This window comes from Pan paniscus, chromosome 10, assembly GCF_029289425.2.
Source record: "Pan paniscus chromosome 10, NHGRI_mPanPan1-v2.0_pri, whole genome shotgun sequence".
NCBI classification, from domain to species: Eukaryota; Metazoa; Chordata; class Mammalia; order Primates; family Hominidae; genus Pan; species Pan paniscus.
The window spans coordinates 22,035,950-22,049,544 of NC_073259.2; the positions used below are offsets into that span (position 1 = coordinate 22,035,950).

The following is a 13,595-nucleotide window of genomic DNA, read 5'->3' on the forward strand; positions in this document are numbered from 1 at the left end:
ATAAAGTGCAAAATAAGCAATTTTAGCAATTCTCAAATGTAGGTTTTCCAGATGCATTTAATCCTAAATACACTTGTAGAAACAGAATATTTTTCTGCTAAGTCAGGTATGTCTAACTTATCCATCTTACATGTAAAAACTATCCTGACTGAAGTATTTCGTACTTATTAAAAGATAAAAAACTATCAAGATACAGAAACATTATAAAATATTTTTAATACTCTGGGGGGTCGTGAAATTTCCAGTGAAACTATCTCAAGTCTACAAAACAAACTAAAACAAAAAGCCACAAAAGTAAAATAATTATATTATTGGTAAATACTCATTTACTGAAAATGAATGCATTATAGAATTAAAGATAGAAAGATATTGCAGGTAAATTTACCAATGAGAAGAAATTCTGTATGTGCAGTAAATATTTTTAATAGAAGTTGTTTGGGGGCAGTTTTTGCTCAGGAAGTCTAGTGTGAATTCACCTACTATTTTCCAGAATGAGGGGCACTCTTCTGAAGAATTATCCAAAAAAATTATCACTCCTAATTTGTATTGGTTCAGGAGTAGTATAAACGCTAAAATATTTAAAACAGAATTCAATAATGCTTCTTCTACAATAAAGGGAAAAATGATCTTAAAATTGTAACTTTTTATAAAGCTGCAAATAAGATAATTTGTAAGGAATATAACAGTATTTTTGTAACAGATATGGAGTTCAATATGCTCATGTCAAAATATTTCATAATACTAAAATTAACTTAGACATTCAAACATAAAAATTATGACAATAAGATAGTATTTAAAAGCTCAAATGAAGCTTATAGAAATAAAGCTTATTTGTAGAGTTCCATTTCATATAAAAGTTTATGCTTTCAGAATTTAGAACAGTAAAAAGTGGTTTTTCAAATAATAAGAATACATTGCTTTCCTGGAAAAATACTTCCAAATGATTAATATTAAAAAGATGACAATGAAAGAAAAAAGAATGAATATTGTATCAACATTAAAAAAGCATCTGTGCTATAAATTGCCAGATAAAATAATATTAACAACATATTCCTATTTACCTTTACACTTATAATTATGTACCAATATAAAGCTGACCTTACATAAAAATTTAGAAGCACCAGGTTTGATCAATGTGAGATAAAGTTATAGCTAGATTTATGCCCTATGTGGCAATTTATTTTTATTTTCTCTTTTAGAGTTATTATATTATTATATTAAAGCATATAAAATTTGTAGTCAGCATAGCAAGCTTCAAATCATTTTAGTTAATTAGCAACTATGGTGAAGCATGAAGCATCACTCTTTCCCAGTAGTTTCATTTTAAACAAATCATCCTCACGTATAAAAATAGCAAATTGCATTAAATTTTATATAAGACATTTTACAGCTTCTTATATAGGAAAAGCTATAAGCAGCTTCCATGGCACATACCACAGCAAACAGCTTTGAATAAACTCTGGCAAGATATCATTCATAGAGATACAAGATACATACAGCCTATATAGACTTAATGCTTAAAGTACGTCACAAAAAGTTGCAGGTTCAAAGAAAGAACAACGAAAAATTGCCCAGAAGTTGAGTTCCAGTTACATTCTGACATCCTTTATTGCCTTCAAGTTGAAAAAGAAAGTATTTTGGTATTTCTCCTAGTTCTATTTAATGCTTGCTGCAAAACATTAAATAAAAGCATGTAGAATTCCTAATTCTAAGACTCTGATTATGCACTGGCTGGCTACTTTATTCATATTTTTTCATACTGAAATAAGGCTGATAGATCACAGTGATGAGTACCTTAAACATTATCACTACAACTTTGCTATTTTTACACAGTCATTTTTAATCTACTTTAGACAATATCAATTTTAAGCTCCAACTTAAAGCACAAAGATGTTTCTATATCTAATTTGTCATAAGTTACTCTTCAAAAAAATAAAAATAATTATAAATGCATTGGATAGATTTTTAACAGATACATTTCTTGGTCTGCCTGGCATATAAATATTGACTGGGTAGATTTCATAATTTCAGTCAGAAACATGTTAGAGGAAGTTTTAAAAAGTCAGTCCTTCTCTTTCTTTAGCTAATGAGTTTCCAAAGGAGGAAAGCAATCCCACAAATGGGCAAATTCTGTCTCATCAGATATGTACGTTTTATGTTCCACAGCTAAATGAATGATATGCCAGTCCAGTTCTGGAAAGTGAAAAATTCCACTGTTAAGGTTTGATACTTAATGTAAAAACTATGGAAGATTTTTCTTTCTTTTTCTCTTAAATATAGCTACTAGTGCCATAAAGGAGAAAAAAAATGGAAAGACATCAAATTTTCCATAATAATAGTTTCTATAACCCTTAAGAAAATATCTTACAGTCTAAATTATTATATTTTCATATTATTTAATATCTCAAATCATCATTCAAAGAACTTATAAATCACATCATCATTATCACTACTCAAAGTAACACAAATAAAACACAGATCTTTAAGTCTCATTGCTCATAATTAGGAGTGTTTGTTTCTTTCTGTTTATGGAGGGAGAAGTGTATTAAGAAGCTAAATGTAATTGGCAAAAATATTTTACATTTCACTGTATGTAAAAAATTATCTGGTCCAGGACAATACTTGTAACCAACAATATATGTGGACAGGCAAATTACTATTTTATTACTTTCCTTATTCTTACTTACGTTCTTAATAATTTAGACATGAAATATAAATATGTAAGTTATTTATGTCCAGTTTGGTGCCTCAGAGAAGTTACATAATATCCAAGGGCCAAAAATAAAACAACTTTTAAAATAGAACTTAAGTGATTAAACATTGGTTATATAAAATACAAAATGAAAGTATGCTGAATTTGGAGGAAAATGAGAAAAATTACTTTTAAAGCTCAGGAAAATAACCACAGAATATTACTTGTTCACTGATTATATTACAGATTCTATGTAATTAAATAAACAATTAGATAGTGGCAACTTTAGGTGTACCTTCCTTTTTCCTTTAGCTAATTTCACCCATTGCCTGAAATCATACCTCTCACACAGTAAGCATTTAATAAACATTTTTGAACAACTATTTGTATCTAATCAAAGAAATTAATTTGTAAATAAAATCTGCTTGACTATATTTGTTGATTTACCATACAGAATCAGACTATTTTAATTTGCCAATCAGAGACATATGCTGTTGAACATCTACACAATTTCACTGAGACACATGCTTTCCACATAAAACTAAATACCACATCTGCGGCATAATCTATAACACGTAACACAGTGTTTTACACACACCAATTCTCCACTTCACTTCTGCAATTTTAAGTGTTGATGAAGTTGCCAAATAAGTCACATTATATACAACAAACTTTCAGTTTAAATAAGGGACAAGATTGCTGTTAACAACTTAGTTTGAAATGTTAACAACCGTTAGGCTGTTAACATAACAACTGGCCATTAATGTGGTAATGACCAATTTAAGAGGAAATCGTACTCTGAGAAATGAATATATTGGCAATCAGGACCAGGGTTTATATTTGAAAGAATATTATATACTTTTAATAAGTTAACCACCATTAAAAGTTTGAGCCTATCAGGAGGTAACTGAAAGTTATTCTACAAAAAGCCACATACACTCTTATAGAGATACAAAAACTTCTGATATGAAAAGTATTTTTGATAAATGCGTTTTAGCAAAACACTTGAGACTATCAAATATATTTTTACTACCACAAGGAAAAAGAAAACAAAACAAATCTAAGATTACTGTCTTTGCTCGATGCTATGTTGACAGCTAAGAAGCATGTTATACTCACAATATAGATATTTCCTTGGCAAATTTTTATTTTTGTTTTCAAAACCCCCAGATATTTCAGTTGACATTCTTTCAAGTTTACTTAATTTTTGTCCTTTGGTTTATTAAAACACCTTAACATTGCCCGGGCTATATAAACTCCTTATTTGAAATGGTAACATAAATCTACTTGAGATACTGAAATTACAAACAAATGTAAAAGTCAAAAGGAGTCAAAAAGCTATGACTATTGGTTAGTACAGATAAAGCAAAACTAAAAAGCAGTATTAAATCACTAAAAGCAAATACAAATGCTTTATGTGGAAATGAGGCTCTAATTCACAATGGGCAGAAGAGAAATTTTTATTTCAAAGAGGAAAGTTCAAAGACCAGAGAGTTCTAAAAGAATGAACATTATACATTAATTTTGATTAGTTGTGCCAACACAATGAGGGAAATCCTGGCTGGAGAGAGTGACTTCTCATTGTTGGCACCTTGCATGTGTTTTACGCACTTGGAACACAGAGAAGTAGTAACAAGTGGCCATAATTAGTCAGGAGGCTGTCAGATGAGGCCGTCCTAAGAGCGAGAAGGAGTAGAATCTGATAAACAGTACTGCTTTCACCCTCTTGTAACTACCACTAATCAAATGATATATTTTTATATCTAAAGATTGGATCTGACTGAAAATAGCTGAATTATATACTAAGAACGACCAAATTCCCTAGAAAACACCTCACCAAATGACCAAGGTACTAAAGGAGTTACCGTTGATTGATAAATTTTGTCATAAGGGAAAAAATTCCAAATAAATCGCTTAATGTCAGACCAGAAAATGATTAATTGTATTAAATATGAAAATCCCAATGATGCCATATATCATTTCTCTAATTTGATAGATCCTACTTTATTAATATAAGTAATTTGCAGCTGAAGTAAGTCACAAAGTTGCCTGAAAAGCAAAATAATTTTCCTTCAGCAGAAATTCTGTGTTGAGTACTTAATGCTGGAAAACAAGCTTTAGTAGGCTTCATAGCTCCATAACCAAGAACACCTGCCTTGTCCTGAAAGCATTCAGATGTTTACAGGTTGGAGGGTGGCTGTCATTTTCCTATAATGATGGAGGTCTTTACTTTGTTATTATCCATAAAACTACTGGCAAGTCTGAGGCGGTTCAATTGCTTAGTTGTATTTTTGAGATTCCCGTTTAGAATGTCATGAGGTGGGGCAGGAGGAAGATGTATCTACACTTGGGGAAAGTTTTCAAAACTCTACAATAAATGCACTAATAGATATTAACCAAGGATTTGCACCTGACTTCCTCTGACACACTTGAAACAGAGAAGACAGCTGAATAACTTTAGAAGACTAAATTCAGGTCCAACTTAGAGGCAACAATTAAACTGTTTTACACAGTCCATTTTTTTTCAAGTTGAACTTTTTAAAAATAGTTAAGATACTTTGCCAAATGGCTGATTAATTTCTTTGTGTTATGCTCAACCCCCATTCCCCCTTAAGCTCCAAAAAAAAAAAAAAAAAAAAAAAAAGCAAAAATAAGTAAATCAACCTGAATGCTGATTTCGACCAAATACATCCTTGACATTGACATTAACTGGCAGTTTCAATATAGGCAGCGCCATAACCAATTGCCTGAGTGTGCAGGCAAGCCAAATTGAAATACTTTAAATATTGTGGTTTGCTGGCTATTCCTTAAGCATTAATTTGGGTAACACACACAGGGCAACACTTTGAAGGCTGACAGGTCAACTTCTTTCAGGAATATAAGCTGGCAGTAAGGAAACGAAACAAGCAAACAAAAAATACACTTACAAAAGTACTTTAAAAGGCATCCAGTCATCACTGGTGTGCAAGGATAATTCCTACCTCAGATAGTCTCTGCGACAAAGGATAAGATTAGCTTTAGTGTACAGGGTGGAGCCCACCTCTCCCAAGCGACAGTCACAGCAGGCACACTTCAGGCAGTCTTCATGCCAGTATTTGTCCAGTGCCTTTAGAAGATACCGGTCCTTGATCTTTCGGTTGCAGCCAGCACAACCTTTCGGCTTGGTGTCTGGCTGGACTGAGAGCATTTGTATACCTAAAGGAAGACAAAAGCAAAAAAGAGAGCTGAGACTACCAGACAGAATAAAAAGACCTCAAACAAGTTAAATATTTAATATTTCCTTATTCTAGGAGTGTTAGCTTTTCTTGTTTAGGGCTATACTGAAATCAAACCAAATTTTGGAAACAAAAAGTCTCAAACTTTATCAAGTGCTTATTAAATCATTCATAAAGTTACACATGCCAAGTGACAATAATAATAAATTCATGTTGACCATGGTAAATTGACATTATAAATATGAAGTTCAATAACATTAAATAATTTTATAGTATCTTCATTCTCCCCATAGAGCAGTTCCTTTAGAAAGAAAATGTGAGTAAATAACAATCTGAAAAGAAAGCTATTTAACAAATTAATCTATGCACAGTCCCTAGAAGTAAAAAAATGAGTTTCACTTAACTGTTTAAAAATTTCACTTAATATGTGCTTGACGGTGGAAGGAGAGTGCACCTGGTATGGGGTTACACTAACCTTATTCAGCAGTAGAGGTGTTTATAGTTAAGTACACAGAACTGCTACCCGAAAAGCTCACCAATCCTATATTTCTTGCTTGCATCCAAATACTTCTTCTATGTCCTTGATATTTCAAAGTATTCATTGTGTTCAAATATAACATTTATACTCACAAGCATCAGTCAGCACCTATATTAATGGCAGATTACTTAACTATATACTATATGCTTTTATGTAAACCTAAAGTATATGATTATACCATTTATTACCATAAACATGCAATTATTTGTTTTATAAAGGAAAGAAAAAACAATAGAAGGCAAGATCTAAATATATATACAATTATACAAACATATATAAGTAAATATATACATATTATATGTATACTATGCTAAACATAGAAACATTTATATATTTTAAAGATATAAATCCATCATAAATAAGGAATCCAGCTGGATTCTATGGGCTTTACAGTTTGATTGAAATCTTTTGAATGAATGGATATTCACCTTGAGTGTCTTCCTATTTCCTAGGTATTAAAACACCCAGCTTTAGCAAGAAGCTGGACCAACTATCCAATGCCTCATATTTATCAAATAACTCATTTTAAGCACTATAAAGTACTGCAGACATCATCAATTCCAAATTCCCTCATTTTACAAATTATGTTACAGAGGCCCAAGAGAGGTTCAGAGACTTGCTCAAAGCTGAAAGACAGTTACGCTATAGACTCCAGCCAAATGGCCTTCTTACAGTCCAGAGACCCCTCTGCTGCATTATGTTTGCTCTCCTAGGCATAAAGTTTTAAACTTGCATGTAGGAGGATACAAAACACCAAATGTGCATGCATTATAGGATAAGAAATGTCAAGCTGTAATCTGCACTTTTGTATATTTTCCTTCTCCAAAACAGCTAAACCTCCTCTAGTTTCCTCTGATACCTTATGATGAAGGCTTCACCCCCATCACAACTTTCACAACCTTTTTTTTTAAAAAAAAATCCCACTGGTAAGAGACATCAAGGCATCCGCAGAGCGGAATAACTTTTCTAACTACAAATAATACATGAGTTGCACAAAATATTGTTAGGATGTTGAACTTTCATTAGAAAATAACTTGTCTGGTAGAGTTGTGTAGGGAATGGCAGGAAATAAAGCAGAGTAGCTGTTCTTTCTTTCTGCATCATAAGCATAGCTGTAGTCACCGGAGCTGCAGACTAACAGCTGGATTTGTAAGAAGAGCAGGTGGTATCCCTATAGCCTGCTTTCTGTTCCTTTCCTTTGAAGGAGCTAAGGGCCTAGTGTAGATTAATCATAACCCTTGATAGCTCTGCTAAATCTCACTCTCTAGAACTTCTAACAAATGAAGTTTCTTTGATCAGAACTAGTTATCCTCTTCTAGCAAGGTTCCACAAGGAACGAATGCCATTAATTACAGTGAAAACAGATCCAAGTGCCTGTTAACCACACATCTAGGGGGAAGGGGAAGTTTTGATTTACTCAGTGAAATTCTGGATGGTGTTACTGAAAACACCTAAATAATAAATATTAAGAGAAGCCATTCTAATTAAGCCATCCTAATTAACGGCCATTCTATTAAATTTGTAAGGCTATTATTTTTATTTATCACAAAGCTCAAAGATGACAAATCGAAAAAAAAAAAATCCCAGTAGCAGCTAAGTTATATTTCCCACAGTTGTGTTTCTACCATCAAGCATAGAAGGTCAGCTATTTTATTCAAAATGCTTTGCAACCAAGACAGGGGATACCAACATTTGGCACAAGTAACACTACCCTACTTGTCTTCACAAAATGTTTTTGTTGTGTTGACATTTTAATTTAGCACTCAGAGGCCAATTAATATTTGAAACTCTTACATTCTGTTTGGCCTTGGGCATAAAAGGAGTTTGATATTTCACACTCCATCCTGGTACCTTATTTGAAGAACATCATGGCAATTCTCTTGAAAACGGAATCTCTTGAATTCCATGCAAGTTAACAATTGTAGCAAAAGAACTATTTTGTAGTCACCATGTTACCGTGTACTTAAAAGGCATAAAGCAGTCAGCAGCCTCCCCTCTTCCACCAGAAGAACATGTCTGGGTAGAGTTACGTGTTTGTAGCTAAGAAACATTTCACAAGTTGCTCATAGCACATCAGAACTCATAACTAGTTTTAGATTGGCATGTAAATTGTTCTGAGGGAAATTCTTATTGCCTCTGAGACCCTGCCATTCTGAGTTATTTGACAGTTTAAGGGAAATCATAATTAAAAAAAAGACATAAATAATAGCCTGTGCAGTGTGGTGTGCAGAAATAAGTAGAACCATTTCATTTAAACTCTGGTGAGCTTTTAATTGCCTGGATTGCATTGTGAGGCGGCCTAACGGTTGATTGCATCCATTATGTTCCCTTGTTCCGTGCCATTCATCCGCACAGTCTCAGCTTCAGTAGTTAACACAACAAAGTAACCACAACTCCACAACACACAGGGGTTTAAAAAATAATAATAATAATGAAAGATTTGCAGGACTTAGACACAGTCTTACATTTTTGGACTAACTACACAGAGTGAATAGAAAACATTTTGTCCCTGTCGGAAAATTCACAGAGAACAATTTGGGAGAGGGAAGAGGAAGAGGGAATACATAAAGGGGGTTGGAAGAGATGAGGTGCTTCAGAAAGATGCTAAAATGGGAATGCAGGTTCTGCAGCTGGGAGCATTGACACAGATTAAAAGAATTTGGCCAACATGGCCATTCGATTGCCAAGAGGCACCAGACAAAAGATTTTCTCTCCTCCTGCCCATCTTCATCCTCTTCCCAGCCCCCAACCCAGGTTGGAAAACTGGATTGGGCCTAAAAGCTTGTTTCTCTCTGTTCACTGGCCCAGAGCATCCCTACAGGCTGCAGCCCCCTAAGGGACAACAATGCAAATAGATGTCCCCAGATCTCAGGCACTGGAGCTGCTTAACTCTGTTCTGCCCCTTCAACTCCCAGCCCCCTTCCCTATCCTTCACCCCCCTCCCCTTTTTGAGCAATGGAGCTGGGAACCAATTTGATTCCCTTTTTCTCCAATGCAGCTGCAAGGCTCAGAGATACTGACATTTTTCCACTCTTATCAGTTTAATTACAGTTACCATGGCAGCAAAGTGCTAGTGCTTGGCAAAGGCCAACAAGAGATTTGCAAGACTGAGTTCAATTTTGATGCAGCTCACATGCAAAATAAAAAAAAAAAAAAATAAGAAACATACATACACTCTAACAAAGAATCCCTTGCGGAGTTTATGCTCCAGCCTTTTGTGGTTGTGTCTTTGCAGCCACACAGGGATGGTTTGCAAAGAATGTAGCAGTATTTGTTGCATCTAGCAAGATTAATTGGTTTAAGCAGCAGTCTTTCAAAGCAGTTACAACAATAATATTTCGGTTCTTTCAGAAAGACACAAAAGCAGCGGAAAAGCAGAAAGGCTTTTGAGCGGCCAGGAGTGCAGAGCGCCAGCAAAGTGCATCTATGATAGACTGTAACCTTACCAAAACTTTTCTCCTTTTTCTGCATGAGTTGACTTAGGCGTGCCTGAGTTGCAGCAGCTTCGCATTGAGCACCAAGCCCAAAGGTAGAAGTAGAAGGGGGTCTCCTTGATTTCGCTTAAGTGTGGACCTGGTGCGCAGCCTACACCGCCGAGGACCGACTATTGTGAAGCCACTTTGGGAGCGGGTCGGAGTGGCGGCAGGGGGTGGGGGAAGGGATGAGGACGGCCAGACAAGACAGGGCGCACACACGGAGCCCCTCGCAGTGTGCAAAATGATGGCGAATGACAAAGCCACATGCTTCCCTAACTCTGCCCGTAATCCTAAAATCCCAGCGGCCCCTTTTAGCTTCCTGGTAACAAATGGATTTGATTAAACTGTCACATGCAGCGTTAGCATAGCATATCATGTTCAATATGAAAAAGATCATAAATCTGACTTGTATTTCATAACAGCAATCTGGGTAGTCCCCGTAAAAAATGTGCTGCATCAGTTTGAATCTCAATCTATTAAGATATAGGCACCTTGGTCCAGGGACCTTCCCTCTTCTAGCCACTTCTGCCCCTACCCGCCTGCCCCCCCCCATGCCCAAACACAGCCACTTTTCCACGGCAAAGGAACAACATTTTGTTATTATGGCTGCGTGGAGAGAGGCAGAAGCGTCAACAAGGACCAAAAGATTGTAATATCAACTCTTTAAGAAGTGGGGGTTCATGAATTCCAGCAAGTAAGGGGGAGGGGTCCGGAAACCCACCCAGGACTGAATTCTTTTCCTATGGGCTGGGAGCAAACACTTCCTAATTCCAAACTCTCCCTGCCCCTCTCTCCCCGGGAGTCAGGGGTGTGGAAATACTGCAGTTCATGGTGAACTTTGACTATTATCCACTCGAGTCGTACTTGAGACGTTCCGCGCCGCAGCCGCTCTCCCTCCTTCCATCAACATCTTCCGCCTGCATCTATTTCATGTCTCATCATAAAAATAATGAAGCCTCACATGATTTAAACAAAACCGTCTCAGTAGAGCTGCAGCCCGAGTGAAAGTTGCAGTGCGGAGCTGGGTTGCAGCTCCAGTTTATGCCTCATTAGCAGAGGCTGGGGAAGAAAAAAATACCCACATCCGCACACGCACGCGCGCACCCGCAGACACACACACCACAAATAAGCCGACGCGTGTGTACACAGTTGCTGCACTTACCTTCTCAATCAAGCGATACAGGGGGAGGCCGTTCAGTAAGCACAGTGGCTGCTTTGTAGCGCTTCTCCTTGGGAAAGGTCAAAAAGAAGCATTGTTTGAAAAAAAAAAAAAAAAAGACGGGGGAGGGAATGTCTATTTTTTTTTAAGTTTAAAATAATGAGGTCCTCAAGGATCCGCCAAGCAATGGTGTTGACCGCATCTGAGCCACAGGTGTCCTCCTTTTAGGCAACTGCAGTCCGAGGCTGTCTCTCTCCGTCCTGGTTCAAGACAACTTACCCCAGCAGCGTGCGAGGAGCCGAGCTGAAGGAAGCTCCGGCTCTCAGCTGCAAAATGCAATCCCTTCCCAGCCAGACATAATACAGCCAAAGAAAAGGTCACTCAGTTATTAGTGAGCCGGCGGAGCCCAGGCAGCGCTTGTCAAGACCACAGAGAAGCAGCTCCCTTCCGATTTAAGACTATTTACCTCTCGCCCCCACCCCTCCCCTCTTCTTTCCTTCTCTCCCTCCCTCTCTCGCTGGCTCCCTCGCTCGCTCTCGTGTGCCTGTTCTGCAGCTCAGTCAAGTACAGCCGCCCTCGGAAAGTGCAAAGCAGCCACGAGACAGATCGGGCTTTGTTGCTAATTTCCCAGGGTGAAAATTTACAAGCCTGCGAGTGCAGTCAGCACAACCACATGCATATGCTACTCACAAACGCTGGGGACAAACCCGCACACAAAATGTGACCTCTGCAGGAGTCGACTGAGGAAGGACCCTACCTCCTGGACCAGTCCAAAAGAAGAACTCCTGCGAGAGAGCTCCGGAGGAAAAGGGTAGGGTTCCTAAAATAACCAGGGCATTTTGGAATAGGTGGCTACATTTAAAGCAAATTGCCTTCCAAAGCCATTTCTGAAGCTACCAATTATGGAAATTAAAATAAAAGCAAGAGAATCAAACTGCTACCAGAATACCCTGGAAAAAGCACACAACCCTCCCCTTTAAGAAATGCCTGGAGGTGGCTGCAGTCGCTGGTCTGTCTGTGACTTCCATTCATGAACTCTCTGAAGTCGCTGCTCCGCAAGTCCGCCACACAAGCCTGGTTCAGGGGGTCACACACACACTCTCCTTCCTCCCTTCCTCTAATGGCCCAAGACCCAAACTGTGAACTTGTTCTCCATTCACTAATGCTGACCCCCACCACCACCACCCCGAAACACACTTCCTGCAATTACTTGAATTCCTTGCTATTTAAAACTCACACGCTCCAATGAAAAACAGCCAAGAGCACTGAGAAACATGTTTTCAGGACTAACTTGGTCAAAGAACCATAGTTTCTGCACCATTACTGCTTTGTCTTCACAGGCTTGTTTTAAGGCCTTGACAAATTTTTTTTTTTTTTTTCTAATAGGTCCCATTATCTCTAACCTCCTCTCCTCTTAACTTTCCTTGGCATCTATAAAGGCCACTGGTAGCTTTAAAATACCTTATTATTTTTCCAAGTTTTCCAACTTCAAAGTCACCCTCTCTTTGGGCTGCTCTTAAAGTACCCTCACCAGATTTTACAAAGCTTCGTCAGAGGTCAAGCTTAAAAATGGTCCACATTTGAATGACACTCACTGAAATGTTTAAGAGCCAAGAAATATTCAATTGTTGAACTACAAAAAACTTGTTTTCTTCTCTTCACCATCAGTTTTAATCTAGCTCTAGTTTAAAAAAAAAAAAAATCAAAGCACCCCCCCATGAGTATTTAAGCTAAATTTTGTTTTTCTTCATAAAGAATAAAGGCACAACATTGATAACTAGTTTTTACCCCCTCCCTTTTGAAGGCTCATAATAAAATAGCCTGTGGTTTGCTTTCCTCTCCCTTTAAAAGGCAACAAAACTCAGAACTAACCTGAAAAATAACGATATTCACAGACGGTAGATTAATGAGAACCCCTTAGTTGACTTGTTCTGTACATAGGCAGATTTCTTAAGTTTGGCTTTTCTGGCCCGTCTAGGCAGGCATACATGCACTTCACCCATCCGCACAGCTCCCCACTGTTCTACCCCACCTCTCTGCTACAGCCACTCTGAAAACACCCCAGTATGTGTGAGTGTGTGTGTGTGCATGTGTGTGCATGCATGTGTGTGTGTCTCGTGCGCTCTGTCTCAGCCAATGCACTGAGAAGAAGAAAAGAGGGAGGGAGGGAGGGAGAAGTATGTGTAGGGAAAGGGAGAAATAAAATCAAAACAAATGGTACAGCTAATGAGGACAATTAAATTAATTATGTTCAAGGAGATGAGATTTTTTTTCCCCTCCAACTGTATGATCTGTTACCCCTCGCTGGCAACTGCTGCTCTGTAATTCATGGCAACTGATTAGTGCATCTATGCAAATCTTTGTTTAAATCATTCAACTAATTAAATGATGGGATTATTCCTCTGCCTACGGTGACATCATTCGCGGTAATTAGTACTCTATTTGGACTGTGGCAGTAAGATTCCTGATATCAACACCAACCTGCAAAGACATTAACCACTTTGTCACCTTTTTC

The 13,595-nt window shown here is 37.3% G+C and overlaps 1 protein-coding gene across 9 annotated transcripts in view; it reads right to left on the reverse strand.

Annotated features, from left to right (window-relative positions):
• The window catches only part of LMO3 (LIM domain only 3), a 60,871-nt gene that overhangs the window by 45,672 nt on the left and 1,604 nt on the right, over positions 1-13,595 (reverse strand). Inside the window, exons 1-3 of one of the 9 annotated variants that reach the window (XM_063593015.1) lie at positions 12,953-13,118; positions 11,084-11,150; positions 5,674-5,887 (exon numbers count right to left, since the gene is read on the reverse strand). In XM_063593015.1, coding sequence (XP_063449085.1) covers positions 5,674-5,879 — 206 coding nt within the window. In that variant the 5' untranslated portion in view covers positions 5,880-5,887; positions 11,084-11,150; positions 12,953-13,118. Of the gene's footprint in view, positions 1-5,673; positions 5,888-9,891; positions 10,408-10,785; positions 10,990-11,083; positions 11,489-11,837; positions 11,976-12,952; positions 13,120-13,595 lie in introns of those variants that run through there. The other 8 variants (XM_063593017.1, XM_063593014.1, XM_063593018.1 and 5 more) reach the window with 8 other exon arrangements.